General features: G+C 49.3%; 1 protein-coding gene across 5 annotated transcripts; it reads left to right on the top strand.

Annotated features, from left to right (window-relative positions):
- The first annotated feature begins 1,916 nt into the window (after window positions 1-1,916).
- On the top strand, window positions 1,917-15,098 carry nfkb2 (nuclear factor of kappa light polypeptide gene enhancer in B-cells 2 (p49/p100)). 5 transcript variants are annotated; one of them, XM_086180910.1, is made up of 25 exons: window positions 1,930-1,994; window positions 2,065-2,241; window positions 3,800-3,875; window positions 5,240-5,279; window positions 5,367-5,442; window positions 5,694-5,734; window positions 6,195-6,293; window positions 7,250-7,401; window positions 8,229-8,341; window positions 8,411-8,569; window positions 8,826-8,930; window positions 9,025-9,113; window positions 9,215-9,353; window positions 9,464-9,604; window positions 9,747-9,947; window positions 10,026-10,167; window positions 10,234-10,348; window positions 10,424-10,631; window positions 10,713-10,882; window positions 10,962-11,064; window positions 11,235-11,416; window positions 11,500-11,581; window positions 11,867-12,036; window positions 12,268-12,379; window positions 13,874-15,097. In XM_086180910.1, exons 3-25 carry the CDS (start codon window positions 3,859-3,861, stop codon window positions 13,942-13,944), a joined length of 2,727 nt encoding a protein of 908 aa, XP_086037036.1. In that variant the 5' UTR covers window positions 1,930-1,994; window positions 2,065-2,241; window positions 3,800-3,858; the 3' UTR covers window positions 13,945-15,097. The 5 variants fall into 5 exon arrangements, with proteins under 5 accessions (XP_086037034.1, XP_086037036.1, XP_086037032.1 ...); XM_086180906.1 differs by having other exon boundaries at window positions 9,747-10,167; window positions 13,874-15,098; XM_086180909.1 differs by having other exon boundaries at window positions 1,951-1,994; window positions 2,065-2,162; window positions 9,747-10,167; window positions 13,874-15,098.
- Window positions 15,099-15,379: the final 281 nt, after the last annotated feature.

The raw sequence follows: 15,379 nt of genomic DNA, 5'->3' as shown, positions 1-15,379 counted from the left end.
AGCAGGGCACAATCAAGACTGGTGTCGTGATCAGGAAATCTGAAACTGAGACGCAGCTTGGGAGCCTGCTGGCATGGAGCTGCAGGATGTTGACGCTGAGCTCGCCTGCTCCTCCCTCACCGCTTGCTTACAAGGGGCCTCAGCAGTTAGCAAGGCAGCAAACTCGCTAACTTCCTCCTGCTCTGATGTCTGACTCGTTGTTGGTTCACTTCCTAAGGCTTCCATCTTGTGGGAAGGAGATCATCCCAGTGAACAGCGTTGGTCTTCATTTAATGATGCAATGTTTTTGTCTTCAGTCCTCGTCTGTCCTGATCTTTGAGAGAAGCACGTGAGACGCGTCCCAACTGGGGGCGGGAATCTCAGAAACATGCTGTTAAACAATTGAGTAACGATGCAGACGCAGTGCTGCGCCGGAAACCAAGGCAGACTGTCAGTCACTGGCTGTGACGCATCAGGTGGTTTTGAGGTGTGTGTGTGTTCTTGTACTTGCTACATAGTGAGGACTAGAATACGTATTTAACCAACAGAGTGAGGACATTTTTGCCGGTCCTCACATCTTCAAAGGGTCGTTTGAAGGTCAAGACTTGGTTTTAGGGTCAAGGTTAGAATCAGGTTCTGGTTAGGTTTAGGGCCGAGGTTAGGATCAGGCAGTCAGTTGAGATGGTTAGGGGGAGGGGCTAGGGAATGTATTCCGTCAATGAAAGTCCTCACAAAGACATAAGTACAAGGGTGTGTGTTTGAGGGGAAATACATTTACTGTCTTGTTGGCGCTGAATGAATCTGCTCCTGTGGGCGGAGTCTGTCTGTATTTTGTTTGGAGATGTTTCATCTGTGCTGGTCTTGTATTTTGATTTCACCAAACAGCAACGTTCAATCTTTTCTCAACTTGATCACAAGTCGACTTTCATTTCTGCTGACTGGGTGGTGAACTGAGGACTGGTGGGGCGCCAGGGTCAGGCAGGGCGGTTCTGTCAGCGACGTCATTTCAACAACGTTTCAGTCTCACCTTTGATGTTTACAACTTAAAAGACTTTTCTCTCGCATTTGAGTGACGTATTTAATGATGAAACTTTCAGTTGATATCAACCGCCATATTCGCTGAAAATATAGAAAATAACAAACCATCAAATCTCGTTTCGGTGTCTTTTTGTTTTGTTTTGTTTATTTTAAACACCACGAGCTCGGAGTTCATCGGGTGGGCGGGGCTTCTTCGTACCAATCAGGCGGCAGAATTCGCCACATGACGCCGGAATTCCCCTCCAACTCCGGGGCTTTCCGCTCTTACAGGCTGCTGGTTACCAGGACGACCTGCTCAGCTGCGTCATGTCAGCGCAGGACTTCAGCGACGGGACGTCCGGGGAGGAACTTTACTTTCAAATTAAAAATTTAAACTCCTTCCTAAAGAATAACTGTGACGTAGCGAGTGATGCGTGTGTTAGCTTGCGTCGTGTGTGTGTGTGTTTTTAAATCTGGTCAGTGTAGTAAATTCAGCATCGATGATTTATTCTTTAGTCTAAACTATATTTTTGCATCCATTTGCTTGAAAGTTTTATTTCCATTGGGTTTCATTCTCATTAAAAACATTTTTGCCATGTTTACAATGACTTTTACTGAGAATCATGCAGTCCAGCTCCTTCTCCGACTGATGGGGGGACGTTTGGCCGGCCAGGATCAGTGGCAGCCAGCAGCCTCTGGTTTTGATTGTTGGTGGGAATTTCACCTGAAATGTGCCTTGAATTTTACATGATGGTGTAAATTACCCAAAATTGCTAGATCCAGTTGATTATTTCTTAACGAGAGAAAGACATCACTAACCAAATTTAAAAGTAAAGGTCCAAATTGTTAAAAAATAAAAGCAGTTCATGCATATTTTATTTTGAAAATCTGTCACCGGGAAAAGCGTCAGGTGTTATTCAACTCCTTGACGTAACTTGAACTGGCGCTTGGACGGTTTTCGGGAAACAGACTGACAGCAGCCGCCGACCTGCCGACAGGTAAACTCACATTCCTCTGCTTTCTCTCGAACGCGACCAGAACCGTGACGCCACTCATTCTGATCTCCAGCGTGTGACGACTTAAGAAGAAGAAGAAGAAGAAGTGGTAACGTGGCCGCTGCTCACCCACGTGATTCCGGGTTTCACTCCATCCGTGAGCGGTCGCAGGTTCGAGTCTCGGGTCGTAGGGATCTCACCTGCACGTTGGCCCCGCGCCGCCTGCTCAGTTGGCGGTTGTTGGACGAAGGTGTCTGTTGTTCTCCTGTTGTTTGGTGTCACGTGACTGGGGGTTGTTGAATTGAGATTAAGTTGTGTTTGAGGACCGTAAGATGATCGGAACAAACGCGAATTCTCTGCTGAGCGAAATCAAAGCCTCTTAAGTCTGATGTGACGTCTGACGTCATGAGGCTGCAGGCCGCCGTGGACGGCGAAGTTGTCCAGATGAAGAATATCAGCTGGAAAAATGAACTCCGGTCTAAGATGGAAGTTTTTACAAAGATATTTCGTCATGTGGCCCCTGTTAGCGACAGTCTGACGTCATCACATTCGTTCCAGATAAAAGAGATTCAACAAGATGAGAAGATCAAATTAAGGGTTCCTGAGGGAGCACCAGAGAACACGACCCCCGCATGGGTACACGTATGTGTTGTATTAGTACAGCACACGTATGTTTCACATGTGTTGTATGTAATACAGCACATGTATGTTTCACATGTGTTGTATGTAGTACAGCACACGTATGTTTCACATGTGTTGTATGTAATACAGCACATGTATGTTTCACATGTGTTGTATGTAGTACAGCACACGTATGTTTCACGTGTTGTATTAGTACAGCACACGTATGTTTCACGTGTTGTATTAGTACAGCACACGTATGTTTCACGTGTTGTATTAGTACAACACACGTATGTTTCACGTGTTGTATTAGTACAACACACGTATGTTTCACACGTGTTGTATGTAGTACAGCACACGTATGTTTCACACGTGTTGTATTAGTACAGCACACGTATGTTTCACGTGTTGTATGTAATACAGCACATGTATGTTTCACATGTGGTCAAGTCAAGTCGTGGTTATTTGAATCGGCGCCCCATCACAACCAAACTGTCATGACAGAAGTTGAGCAGGTGTAGAACCAGCTCTGCGTCACTGGCGCCCAGCTGTTCCCCATGAGTACATGTATGTACTCCAACAAGCATGTGTTCCCTGTACTTGTATGTGAGAGGGCTGCACGGTTTGGTGTAAAGGTCATTGTAGTTCTGTTTCTTTTTAAATGTGCATTTATGAATTCAGACCTAAACGACCATCAGCAAAACCACACTGGGATGCAGAACTGATCATCACCCAATGAATATTCTGGTCCCTCGAGACGCCCCACGACCCCACGACCCCACGACCCCACGACCCCACGACCCCACGACCCCAAAACCCCACAGTCAGTTCTGAGTCCTAGTTACCTGGACCGGTTCAGGTTCTCCTCTCATCAGGAGGGTTCTTCAGTTCTGGTCTCTTGTTGGGGGGCTACCGGCTTTTATGACTCTGAGGGGGTGTGGCTTTCTACAGGGTCAATAGGTCACATGAGCGTTGTTGACCCGATTCATTAAAAATGAAACTGTTGAAATTTGGTGCTACTGGTTTGAACATGAAGCGACTCAGGACTTGGCGACACCAGTGGAGTCTGTGTGGATGAGTGTCAACACAGTACACACACACACACACACACACACACACACACACACACACACACACACACACACACACACAGCAACTTGTGATTAACTCTTAATTGGTGTCTGCAGGAAAACCCTTGAAGGAGGAAGCACATTCGTCTCCCCCACCGGGAGCCGTCATCGTCGCCATGGCCGGAGCTCTCAGGTGCGTCTCATTCAAGTTTAAAGGGACTGAAACAAGAATGATGCAGGTAACCCTGATGACATCACAGTGATGACATCACAATGATGTCATCAGGCTACATAACCTCAACATGCTTCTCTCTCAGTTTACATGGAAACCATTGATGTGACTCTAGAGCCGCCAACTTCATCAGAGACAGACGGACGTCATGCTAGTCATGCTAGTCACGTGTTGCCACTGTTTGATCTTGTTTAGTTGCTTTTAACTCCAGAGCTCAATATCCGTGGTCACAGGTGTGCCTGGGGGCGGAGCAAGTCACTGTTCATGTGGAAGTATGTCGGGAGCCATCAGAGGTGACATCACTGCTAGGGTTTCTTCCTGTCTCCGTCGTCCTGTTGTTCTTTCACAGGACTCTTATTTTGGAGCAACAGGAAGTGCTTTTATTTTCTACTGACCTCATAGGCCTTTGGTACATTGGCACAAGTCATGTGACCTTGTGTGCTGCATATTTTACATTGCATGAGAATTAAGGACATCACACTTCACCATCAAACTACAACACACAACATTTGGCCAGAAGAGAAGATTTCAGATGATCTAACATTTGTCAACAAACAAATAAGTCACATGACCTGCAGGGGAAACCCAGGTGTCTGCTGATGCTGGCATGTGACTGGCTCAGTCAAAGTTTGTTCAGATTCTGACAAGAAGTAGAACTGACAAACACAAACAACTAAGAACATGAGCAGAGAAGAAGTGAGATGGCAGGTCTGAGCACGGCTCAGATATCAGGGTTGCTGTTACCCCCCCCCCCCCCCCCCCCGCCGCATTTGTTCCTTGACTCGCCAACTATGGGGGTGACAGGGCTGAATTTCAAATGAACCAGCGGGAGGGAAGCAGGCAGCTCGTGAAGGGTTAACTGGGATCCAGAACGTCAAACGTTCCGTTTACAGAGGAAGAGACGATGAGCAGCTCGAGTCGTTTCGATGCGTCTGCTGCTCTCAACTCATCGTGAAAGTCTTCAGTTCTCGTCTGAGTCGAGTGTGTGAAGGACTCTTTGTCTGCAGCAGCAGGCTGAAGCCCCGCCCCCTGACTGCAGTGCTGGGATTCTGGGGGTTTTCCTCAAGCTGTTGCTTCCAGGAAGTGACTGTAAATAGGTTGAGGAGAGGGAGGAGGGGGTGAACCAGCACGGGGGGGGGAGGCAGCCTGCCACCATGGCTGTCATCTGAAAGTGAAACTTGTTTCTCTGCTGCTTTTCTAGTGTCTGTTTGTCCCTCGGACACACACACACACACACACACACACACACACACACACACACACACACACACACACACACACACACACACTTCCTGGATGTGACTGAGTGCTGTTTGTGTCTGCAGGATGACTGAAGCTCAGTACATCAACGTCTATGACAATGACGTGAGTCCTCACAGACACAAACGATTGATTGATTTGAAATGGATGAGCTGATCGGTGATTGATTCTCTCTTAAAACTTCTTCTTCAGCTGCAGCTCAATCTGATGCCGTACGACTACATCCCCCCCGTGGACATAAAGACGGAACCCTACATTCCTGAGACAGGTACGCAGGCTGGACTGATGCCGTCGCTCACCTGAGGATTTTCTTGTGACCGTTTTACCAGAAAGATGCAAATGAGAGTAAAGCTTTTGGGAACGTCCCTTAAAGTTCTAGGGTCACTCAGGACAAGCTCCTCTGTGACACGCGTGAAACGTCCTGTTGTGGTGAAATAGTGAAAGCTGATGATGAAACTCTGAGTGTCAGGTGACTCAAACTTGTTGTGACATTGACAAGCATTCCTGTCCGTGTTTCAGCTCATGGTCCCTACATTCAGATCATCGAGGAGCCCAAACAGGTGAATGACAACATCCTGTCTGTCATCTGGTTTTCATTGTTCACAACGTTTAGTTAATATGTGGATCTAAAGATGACGAACTAACAAATGAATAAAACTTGACAAATAAAACTGAGGTACTTCGCTCGCAAACTTGCTGTAGATGAAGTATAAAGCAGAAAAATCACTAAGTATTTTCTACAAAGTGAGGTATTTTTTCACCAAGGGGTTTAGTTCAGGTTCAGGTTTAGGTCAACTGAATCCATGAACCTGGCGACAGGTGTCTCGCCCTCGCCAGGTCGATTCTTGTCACTGTCACAGTCACTTCCTGTAATCCAGCTATGAGAAAACAGCTGGCGCGAAGTCTGAAGGTCATGTGACTTCAGCCGTCCTTCTGTCAGGATGCAAATCAGTTTGGTTTCAAAAGAAAAGGAAGAAGCAAATTCACACACAAGCTTGCTGTCTGTGTTTGTTTTCCCAGAGGGGTTTTCGTTTTCGTTACGAGTGTGAGGGTCCGTCCCACGGTGGGCTCCCAGGGGCCTCCAGCGAGAAGAACCGGAGAACCTACCCGACGGTGAAGGTGGGTCACATCAGAAACACGCAACCATTGACAGCAGTTACCTGTGTCACCTACACGTCGCCCACACGTCACCAACGCGTCCCCTACACGTCGCCTACACGTCACCAACACGTCACCTACACGTCACCCACACGTAACCAACATGTCGCCAACACGTTACCAACACATCACCTACACGTCGCCGACACGTCACCTACACATCACCAACACGTCGCCCACACGTCACCAAAACGTCACCTACATGTCGCCCACACGTCACCAACACGTCGCCCACATGTCACCAAAACGTCACCTACACGTCACCAAAACGTCACCTACATGTCGCCCACACGTCACCAAAACGTCACCAAAACATCACCTACACGTCACCAAAACGTCACCTACACGTCACCTACACGTCACCAAAACGTCACCTACACGTCGCCCACACGTCACCAAAACGTCACCTACATGTCGCCTACATGTCGCCTACATGTCGCCCACACGTCACCAAAACGTCACCTACATGTCGCCTACACGTCACCTACACGCCACCCAAACGTCACCTACATGTCGCCTACACGTCACCTGCACGTCGCCTACACGTCACCTACACGTCACCTACACGTCACCTACACGTCGCCCACACGTCACCCAAACGTCACGTACATGTCGCCTACACGTCACCTGCACGTCGCCCACACGTCACCAAAACGTCACCTACATGTCGCCTACACGTCGCCTACACATCGCCCACACGTCACCAAAACGTCACCTACATGTCACCTACACGTCACCTACACGTCGCCAACACGTCACCATCGCTGGATGTGGATTTTGGCATGTCTTTGCTAGCTAGCTAGCTCCAGGTATGTATACGCTGATCATGCCAGGTGTTTTCCTTGGTAGTTTGAATTCTTCTTAGATGAATTCTACATGTAAAACAGGAATTGAAGATTTTTTCCTCCATTTCTCAGATTAATAACTACGTGGGTCACGCTCGGGTTGAGGTTCAGCTGGTGACCCACACGGAACCACCCCGCGTCCACGCTCACAGTCTGGTGGGACGTCATTGCACCGAGAACGGCACCTGCACGCTGGACGTTGGCCCCAATGACCTCACTGCCTCGTCAGTATCCAATCAGGTGGCAGCGTTACGCAGCACTAGAACGTCCAGGCAGGAAAGATCAGGGCGCAAATGCCAGTTCTGCAGAAGTTAAAATGATAAGTGAGGACGTGAAAATTCACTCCCCAGATACGTTTCAGTTTACTTCCCTGAAATGAATGTTTGGAATCACAACTCTGTTGTCATGGTTTGACGCAGGTTAAAAGTTGGGGAAATTTGATGTCATACTTCACATTCTGGTGTCCGTGAACCTTTCAGGAACTATTTGAGCACGAACATCTAAGATGGGAAGTTTTGACTTTGAATATTCCTCTGTCAGTTCAAATCTAATCTCAGAATGATAAAATGATGAACAAGTAATTCATGACAGAAAATGTGATCACGTAACAGGATCCGTGGCGAGGGATCTTCCAGTGCTTCAAACCTCAGAGGGGAAATTTCGATAAAGACCTGAGTCATAAAAAGGACGAAAATAAAATTAAAAAATGTGAGACAGAAACATGAGATCAACTTTGTGGCTGAAGAATCAGAATTCTTAAATTGAAAATGACAAATATGACAAACAGAACGGAAAAGATGACATGGATTCAATTATTGATGAAGACAAACTCATTAGAAGGTGTCTGATCGACCTTTGACCCAGGGACATCGTTTGAAGTACAACTGTGAGAGTTTTTAGTTAAAAAAGCTGTGAGAAAGTCCAGCATTTAGAAAGTGAAATAAAATGAAAGAGAGAAAAGAATAGAAGGACGAACTGAATGCAAAATGTTGGTTTTGGATTCAACATGGGTGAAATACTCAATGTTGACTGGTGATGTCACTTCCTGTAGGTTTAGTAACCTCGGAATCCTCCATGTGACCAAGAAAGGTGTTGTTGATGTTCTGACCAGGCGGTTGAGAGACGAGAGGAAGCGGCAGCGAGGGACCCACACTCACCTTACAGGTAATCCGCGTGCACACGCACTCATGCCGTCACCTGCCACTGGCTGACGCCGCCGTTTGTCGTGGTCAGATTCAGAGGAGACGTCCATCCTGAAGGAGGCCAAGGAGCTGGGCAAGGCGATGGACCTGAACATCGTCAGGTTAAAGTTCACCGCCTTCCTGCAGGACAGTAATGGCGGATTCACCAGAGCGCTGAAGCCCGTGGTGTCCAACCCCATCTACGACAGCAGTGAGTCGTCTTCATCCCAACGTGGCGTTGAAGTCAAACATAACGACGCTGTAACGTAGAGGCTGCAGGGTTTAGCTGTCAGAAAAATACAATTCATCAATTAGGCACAAGATCTTAGGAGTGGGGGAGCAAAAACGCCTATAAACAGATTTAAAGAATAACAGCGTTTGGTTGTGGGTGTGGCGCCATCTGGGTGGGGTGTTGGAGGAGGTTTCTGAATGTAAGCGAGAAGGTGACGCTGCTGGTGTCACCTCAGAGTCTCCCAACGCCTCCAACCTGAAGATCTCCCGGATGGATAAGACGTGCGGCTCGGTGCTGGGAGGAGACGAGATCTTCCTGCTGTGTGACAAAGTCCAGAAAGGTGAAAACACTCCTGATGACCGTTGACCCCCAAAGCTCTCTGTCAACTGGAAGTGGAAAAATATCCCATAGTGCACCTCTGCTGCGCATTTCAGATGACATCGAGATCCGTTTCTACGAGGAGGAGGAGGATGGAGGCTGGGAGGCCTTCGGAGACTTTTCACCCACCGACGTTCACAAACAGGTTCGTTCACACGCCAGCAATGACACGGAAAAGACAACCGCCGATTCCCACAGTTAAACGTAAGCAAACATGAGCCAGGTGGGTTTGTTTCGTCTCTGCAGTACGCCATTGTGTTCAAGACGCCACCATATCACAGCACGGAGATCGAGCGTCCCGTCACTGTCTTCCTGCAGCTGAAGAGGAAGAAGGCCGGCGACAGCAGCGACCCCAAACAGTTCACATACATCCCACAGGTCCAAGGTCAGCGGGCATGCCATCACAACGCCATCACAACGCCATCACAATATCGATAAGATGTGTTGCTGCTGCTGCCAACTTCAGGTGTTGATTCGCTTGTTTCTTATGTTCAGATAAGGAGGAAGTACTGAGGAAGAAGCAGAAACCGCTGCCTCATTATGAACCCTGGCGAGGAGGAGGAGGTGGAGGAGGGGGAGGAGCAGGGGGGGCAGGGGGCTTCGGAGGAGGCGGGGCTGGAGGTACAGGAGGAGGAGGTGAGGATGAGCCTCCACCTTGACTTGTTTGTCCTTTGCATACTGTGACATCATCAGATTAACTTGCATCTCACTCAGACTATATGGTGATGATGTCATAACCCTAGAGGTCACTGGGTGGTTGCTGTGTTTGGTTCTGCAGGCTTTCAGTTCACCCAGCAGATGAACGGGGCAGCAGGTGGAGGAACAGGGGGAGTTTTCTTCACAGGAGGCTTTACCGGCTTTGGGGGAGGTGCCCAAATGTCTGGCCCCACCCCTCAGTCAGGGGTTGCTCAGCAGCAGGTGGAAGGTCACACAGGTGAACAGAGCGGGTCGCCATTACGACAGCAGCTGTTTCAGATCGGTAGGAAAAACCACCCTGCACTTTGTGTGTGTGATCTGCTTGCCGTCCCTGATGGTGCGTTTGTGTCCGTGTTTGCAGCCTCCGCCCTGCACAGTCGAGCTTCTCAGACCGCCCGACAGACCGCCGCAGCCCTGCTGCAGTACTGCATCACCGGGGACGTCCGGGTCCTTCTGGCAATCCAGAGACATCTGTGCGGCATCCAGGACGCCAACGGTGACACGTAAGTCGTGTTGTAGCCTCCAGGCTAACGAGATGCGGCTGTTTTAAATGATTTGTTTTCCCACAGTCCTTTGCACCTGGCCGTCATCCATCAGCAGATGGGCGTCATCCAGCAACTGATCCACACTCTGCTCAACAGCCAGCAGCACAACATCCTGAATACAGCCAACCACCTCCAACAGGTAGCTACCTAGCTCTTGCTGATGGCTAAACCACGCTACCTCACTGCTAACGTGCTGCTGCATCTCCTGCTGCAGACCCCGCTCCACCTGGCAGTGATTACCCGTCAAGTGAAGGTGGTGGAGGTGTTACTGAGGGCGGGGGCTGACCCCAGCCTGCTGGACAAAGATGGACGGAGTCCGCTTCACCTGGCAGCGTTGACTGGAGACAGTGCTACACTCCGCCCCCTGCTGGCTCACCTGGGTGAACGCCACACCCACCTGGTCAATAGTGCAGACTACCATGGTGAGGGGCCGGTGCTACTGACACATCTCAGGTGTTGGCTGAAAAACTGAGGCTACAGTACTTCCTGCATCTCTCTGTTAGGTCTTCAACCTCTCCATCTGGCGGTGAGGAGAGATGGAGAGCGCTGCCTCCGTCTACTGGTGGAGGGCGGAGCCAAAATCAACGCACCTGAGCAGAAGAGTGGAAACACTGCGCTGCACCTGGCCATCCGAGAAAACCTGTTCAAAGTGGCCTGCATTCTCATCACAGAGGTGGGACATGCCTACGCATCAGTGACATCACAGCGTGACATCATAGCGTGACTCACTCACATGTGGGGTCTCATTCCAGTTAAAGGCTGACGTCAACGCCTGCACATTCGGAGGAAACACACCGCTGCACCTGGCGGCCGGACTGGGCTCGCCAACACTTTGCTCCATGCTGATCGCTGCAGGTTCGACTCTGAGAACGCTACACAACACTACACAATTCTACACAATGCTACACAATACTACATGGTACTATACAATGACAGTCGTGGTGATGATGTAATGTTGAATTCAAATATCAGAGGAAACATTTCCAGCCTGCAAGAGTGAAACATAAAAGCTGCATCTGGTCCAGGTGCTGACAAGGACATGGAGAACGACGAGCCGCTCGTCTTCAGCTCCTCAGATGAAGAACAGGAAGATGAGGAACCAATCAGAGACGAGCTGAAGGGGGGCCAGGCCGCCTCACAGCGAATTAGCCCTTGCAAGAGACCAGTTGGGGGGCACACACCCCTTGACCTCGCAAAGTGCCAAAAGGTATGTAGCTCCGCCTTCAAAATAAAACTGGAGTCTGAACTGCTCCTGCCAGCAGACCTGACGCTCCATCTTTGTGTCCTCAGGTCAGAAACCTGTTGAACTCCAGACAGAGTTCCGCATCCAGTCGTCACGTCAGTAAGAAGATCAAAGCCAGCAGCACTGAAGGTTTGTCCTCCTCAAAGGTCAAATGTCAGCAGGTGCTGTCTGCTGCATGGTGAACCAACATGGTGCAGAACCAGAATCAGGTTGTGATTCTAAAAACGGAGTAAACTGGAGTTGCATGCTCACAAGAAGCTAACTGAACCTGAGTGGCTCATGAGTGCTGCTGTGTGAATGAGCTGACAGATGTCATGTGACCTGATTCTGAGGTTCTTTGCTAGTGACTGATGTGACTTGTGATGTGATGGAATCAGATCCAGGTTAGAACGAGCATCTTTCCTCCCTTTGCAGAGGCGGCGTCTTCAGGGCTGGACGAGGACACGCTGACGCGGCTGGTGGAGGTGCTGAGCATCGGAGATGTTCCCTGGAGGAAGCTGGCAGAAAAACTTGGGATGATGACGCTGACGCACCTGTACCAGGACAGCCCCACCCCCTGCCACCACCTGCTGCAACACTACAAGGTGACACCGTTGTGGATCCACTGCTTCATACGTGCAGCTGAAGCTCAGGTGGTTTCCACCTGCCTGTCAGACAAGATGATGTCACACAGCCAGGAAATGGTTGAATCTTTCGCTAAAGCTTTGTTCTTTTTTTGACATTGACAATGTAATCTGGCATGAGCCTGCTAGCCAGTTAGCAGCTCCTGCACATGATTGACAGCCCACTAAAGTGACACTGATGTTTGCGTGCAGCTGGGCGGCGGTCCGTTCGAGGGGCTCATTGAAGCTCTTCAGTCTCTGGGCCTGACGGAAGGAGTCCGCCTGCTGCGAAACAGCGAGCTGCGAGAAGACAAAGACGGCTCAGGTAAGTCTGGCGAGATGAGACACCGAACGTCTGTTTCAGATTGGCCATGAAGGCGAAGTTATTGATCATGTTGAGGATCAGCTGATCAGTTCTGATCATTTAGAAGTTGAACTTCATTATTGGACCTGTCAAACTTGCGTTTTAGATGTTTTTGAGATCACATGTGTTCACACCTGCACCTGGCAGGCCTGTCCACACGTGTCCAGCTCAGCACCTGAGATCACGTCAGCACTGCCCACGTCACTTCTGCTATGAGGTCAAAAGGCGCCGCCCACAGTGTTCACATGGGGCAGTCAAGTGGCCTGTGAGCTTAGCATGTATGCAGCCGTTTACATCTGTGACACTTCAGGACATGTTAGCATTGACGGACGTCACATGAATGAGCCAATGAGTGACAAGATCGTAACACATGGTCTCTGCTAGGGCCGGGACCCAGGTCACGGTTCAGAAGCAGGTTCAGTGAAACCTGGGAATCTGTTCACCCTGCAGTGAGGGACAGTTGGAGACCAGCCCTCCAGAAAGAGAAACTTGGTTATTGGTTACCATGGTAACCTGCTCCAGTTCCCCCCCCCCCCCCCCCCACACACACACACACAGGTGGAAGACACATGGACTATCATGACCCTGCAGGGTTTTCCTCTCGTGGAGATACGGCGTCATTCAAAGGGTTCAGATCCTAAAAATGATGACATGAAGAGTTTTATGATCCAAGCTGCAGTTCAACAAAACCTTGAAGAGGAATTCTATCCCGGAACATTCGATTCACGGTGAAATTCATGGTTCATGGACGCAGACCTGAGCCTCTTGATTAGCTTGATGCCTGGTGCTTGATGCCTGGTGCCTGGTGCTTGATCCCTGGTGCCTGGTGCTTGATCCCTGGTGCCTGGTGCTTGATCCCTGGTGCCTGGTGCTTGATCCCTGGTGCTTGATCCCTGGTGCCTGGTGCTTGATCCCTGGTGCTTGATCCCTGTTGCCTGGTGCTTGATGCCTGGTGCCTGGTGCTTGGTGCTCAGTGCCTGGTGCCTGGTGCTTGATGCCTGGTGCCTGGTGCTTGGTGCTCAGTGCCTGGTGCCTGGTGCTTGATGCCTGGTGCCTGGTGCTTGGTGCTCAGTGCCTGGTGCCTGGTGCTTGATGCCTGGTGCCTGGTGCTTGGTGCTCAGTGCCTGGTGCCTGGTGCTTGATGCCTGGTGCCTGGTGCTTGGTGCCTGGTGCTTGATGCCTGGTGCCTGGTGCTCAGTGCCTGGTGCCTGGTGCTTGATGCCTGGTGCCTGGTGCTTGGTACTCAGTGCCTGGTGCCTGGTGCTTGATGCCTGGTGCCTGGTGCTTGGTGCTCAGTGCCTGGTGCCTGGTGCTTGATGCCTGGTGCCTGGTGCCTGGTGCTTGATGCTGGAGCGTTGAAGTTGAACCGACTAGAAACTTTCAGTGGAAAAGAACTCGATTAAAAGTATCCAGGCGGCTTTACCTCTCATTACTGGTTTGTTCTCATCCAATCAGAGGCCACGGTGGACAGTGGTTTTGGCAGCCAGCCGATGGGGGAGGAGGAGCCACCTGTGGCCAATCAGTGACAGGCAGGAAGTACACAGACATCTCACCGAGCATCGAGGGACGCCACCGCGCCAGCTGGTCAATCTGACATAACTGAGATGGATGGTGAGAGTTTAAACTGCAGTAACCTGAAACTCATCGATCGGCAACTTTGAATCCTCCTGGAAGTTCAAGAAGAAAAAAAATCCATTTTAATGTTCAAAAGTGTTTTTGTGAAACATGGTTTAATTGTGTCATGTCACCATGACGACAGATCAGCAATATAAAACTTTCTCTTAAGTTTGTAACGTTGTTGCCATTTTAATTTATATTTTGTGTTTATTCAGTAAGAGTTTGATGTCAGTGGTTGTTTGACGTCTGATGGACGTCTGTTATTTTAGCAGCGAGGACAGAAGTTTGTGTGTGTGTGTGTGTGTGTGTGGTGCTAAATGTGTGTGTGTGTGTGTGGTGCTAAATGTGTGTGTGTGTATGTGTGTGTGGTGCCAAGTTTGTGTGTGTGTGTGTGGTGCTAAATGTGTGTGTGTGTGTGTGTGGCCTCGCTGATGTGATAGCTGCCAGCAAACATTGAATTTCGGAGTTTCTGTGCATTCGGAGTTCAAATGTTTCTTCTGTCAGGAAAGAGGAGACTTGCATTGTCATGACAAAGTTACGAGTTCTCACCAAAATGGTGACAAACGTCAACATTGATGAGGCCACAGGTTTGAACAAGTGGGAACTGACACGCGATGACAGCGAGCGGCAGGTTCTAACTTGAGTCACCAGAAAAGTGCCTGCAAGTCATGACGTGGTCAGCACCGTTGTGCCTGGGTGATGACATCATCATGGACCGTTACCATGGGGAGAGGATGTGGTGTCTTCTAATCAGCGCTCAGCAACGAGGCTTTTCTTGTCAACGTGAAGCATCAAGGAGCTGAGGGCAAGAGAACGTTTTGGTCTTCAGTTTCCCCTGAAAAGCAAATATGAAGGAAACGTTTCCCAGCAACACCAGACGTTCCCAGCGTTCCTCCTCTGTGGTCTCTCTGCATTTTGTTGGGAAGTTTGTGTTTTCTCAGAGTTGGGTTGTTGGTGTTTGTACAAATACTTCATGTGTAAATACATTTACTCACATTTAACAAGACTGTTGAACTTGTGAAAACGAAATACGAGGACAAACTCTGTTTACAACTTGTCTTTATTTTGATTCTGAGTGTCTGAAGTGATGTGAACACTGAGTTTATGTTTCACTACAAAAAGAAGCTGACAGGAAGTGATGTAACGTTCACGTCACCAAACCTTCAGAGTCGAATCCTGAGACGCGAGCGAAATATCAACCACTGTTACCAAGGAGACCACGTGAAACATCAGACGAGTTTAAACAGGACGAACCTGAATCAAACCTCCACTCATTTTAAAAACACACACACACACACACATATCGTGTATATATACATATATGTACATTTACACATACTGTAT

Source organism: Aulostomus chinensis, chromosome 16 (genome assembly GCF_037954235.1).
Source record: "Aulostomus chinensis isolate RoL2024-O1b breed Wild chromosome 16, RoL_Achi_v1.0, whole genome shotgun sequence".
Classification (NCBI taxonomy): Eukaryota; Metazoa; Chordata; class Actinopteri; order Syngnathiformes; family Aulostomidae; genus Aulostomus; species Aulostomus chinensis.
Note: the sequence above shows the minus strand (reverse complement) of the source record. Positions and strands in the feature narration are given on the sequence as shown.

Bases quoted from the DNA above. Each gene is read 5' to 3' on its own strand.
- nfkb2 (XM_086180908.1), top strand. The intron at 8,342-8,410 runs GTAATCCGCGTG...TGTCGTGGTCAG, and splicing joins GACCCACACTCACCTTACAG to ATTCAGAGGAGACGTCCATC. The intron at 12,037-12,267 runs GTGACACCGTTG...GTTTGCGTGCAG, and splicing joins ACCTGCTGCAACACTACAAG to CTGGGCGGCGGTCCGTTCGA.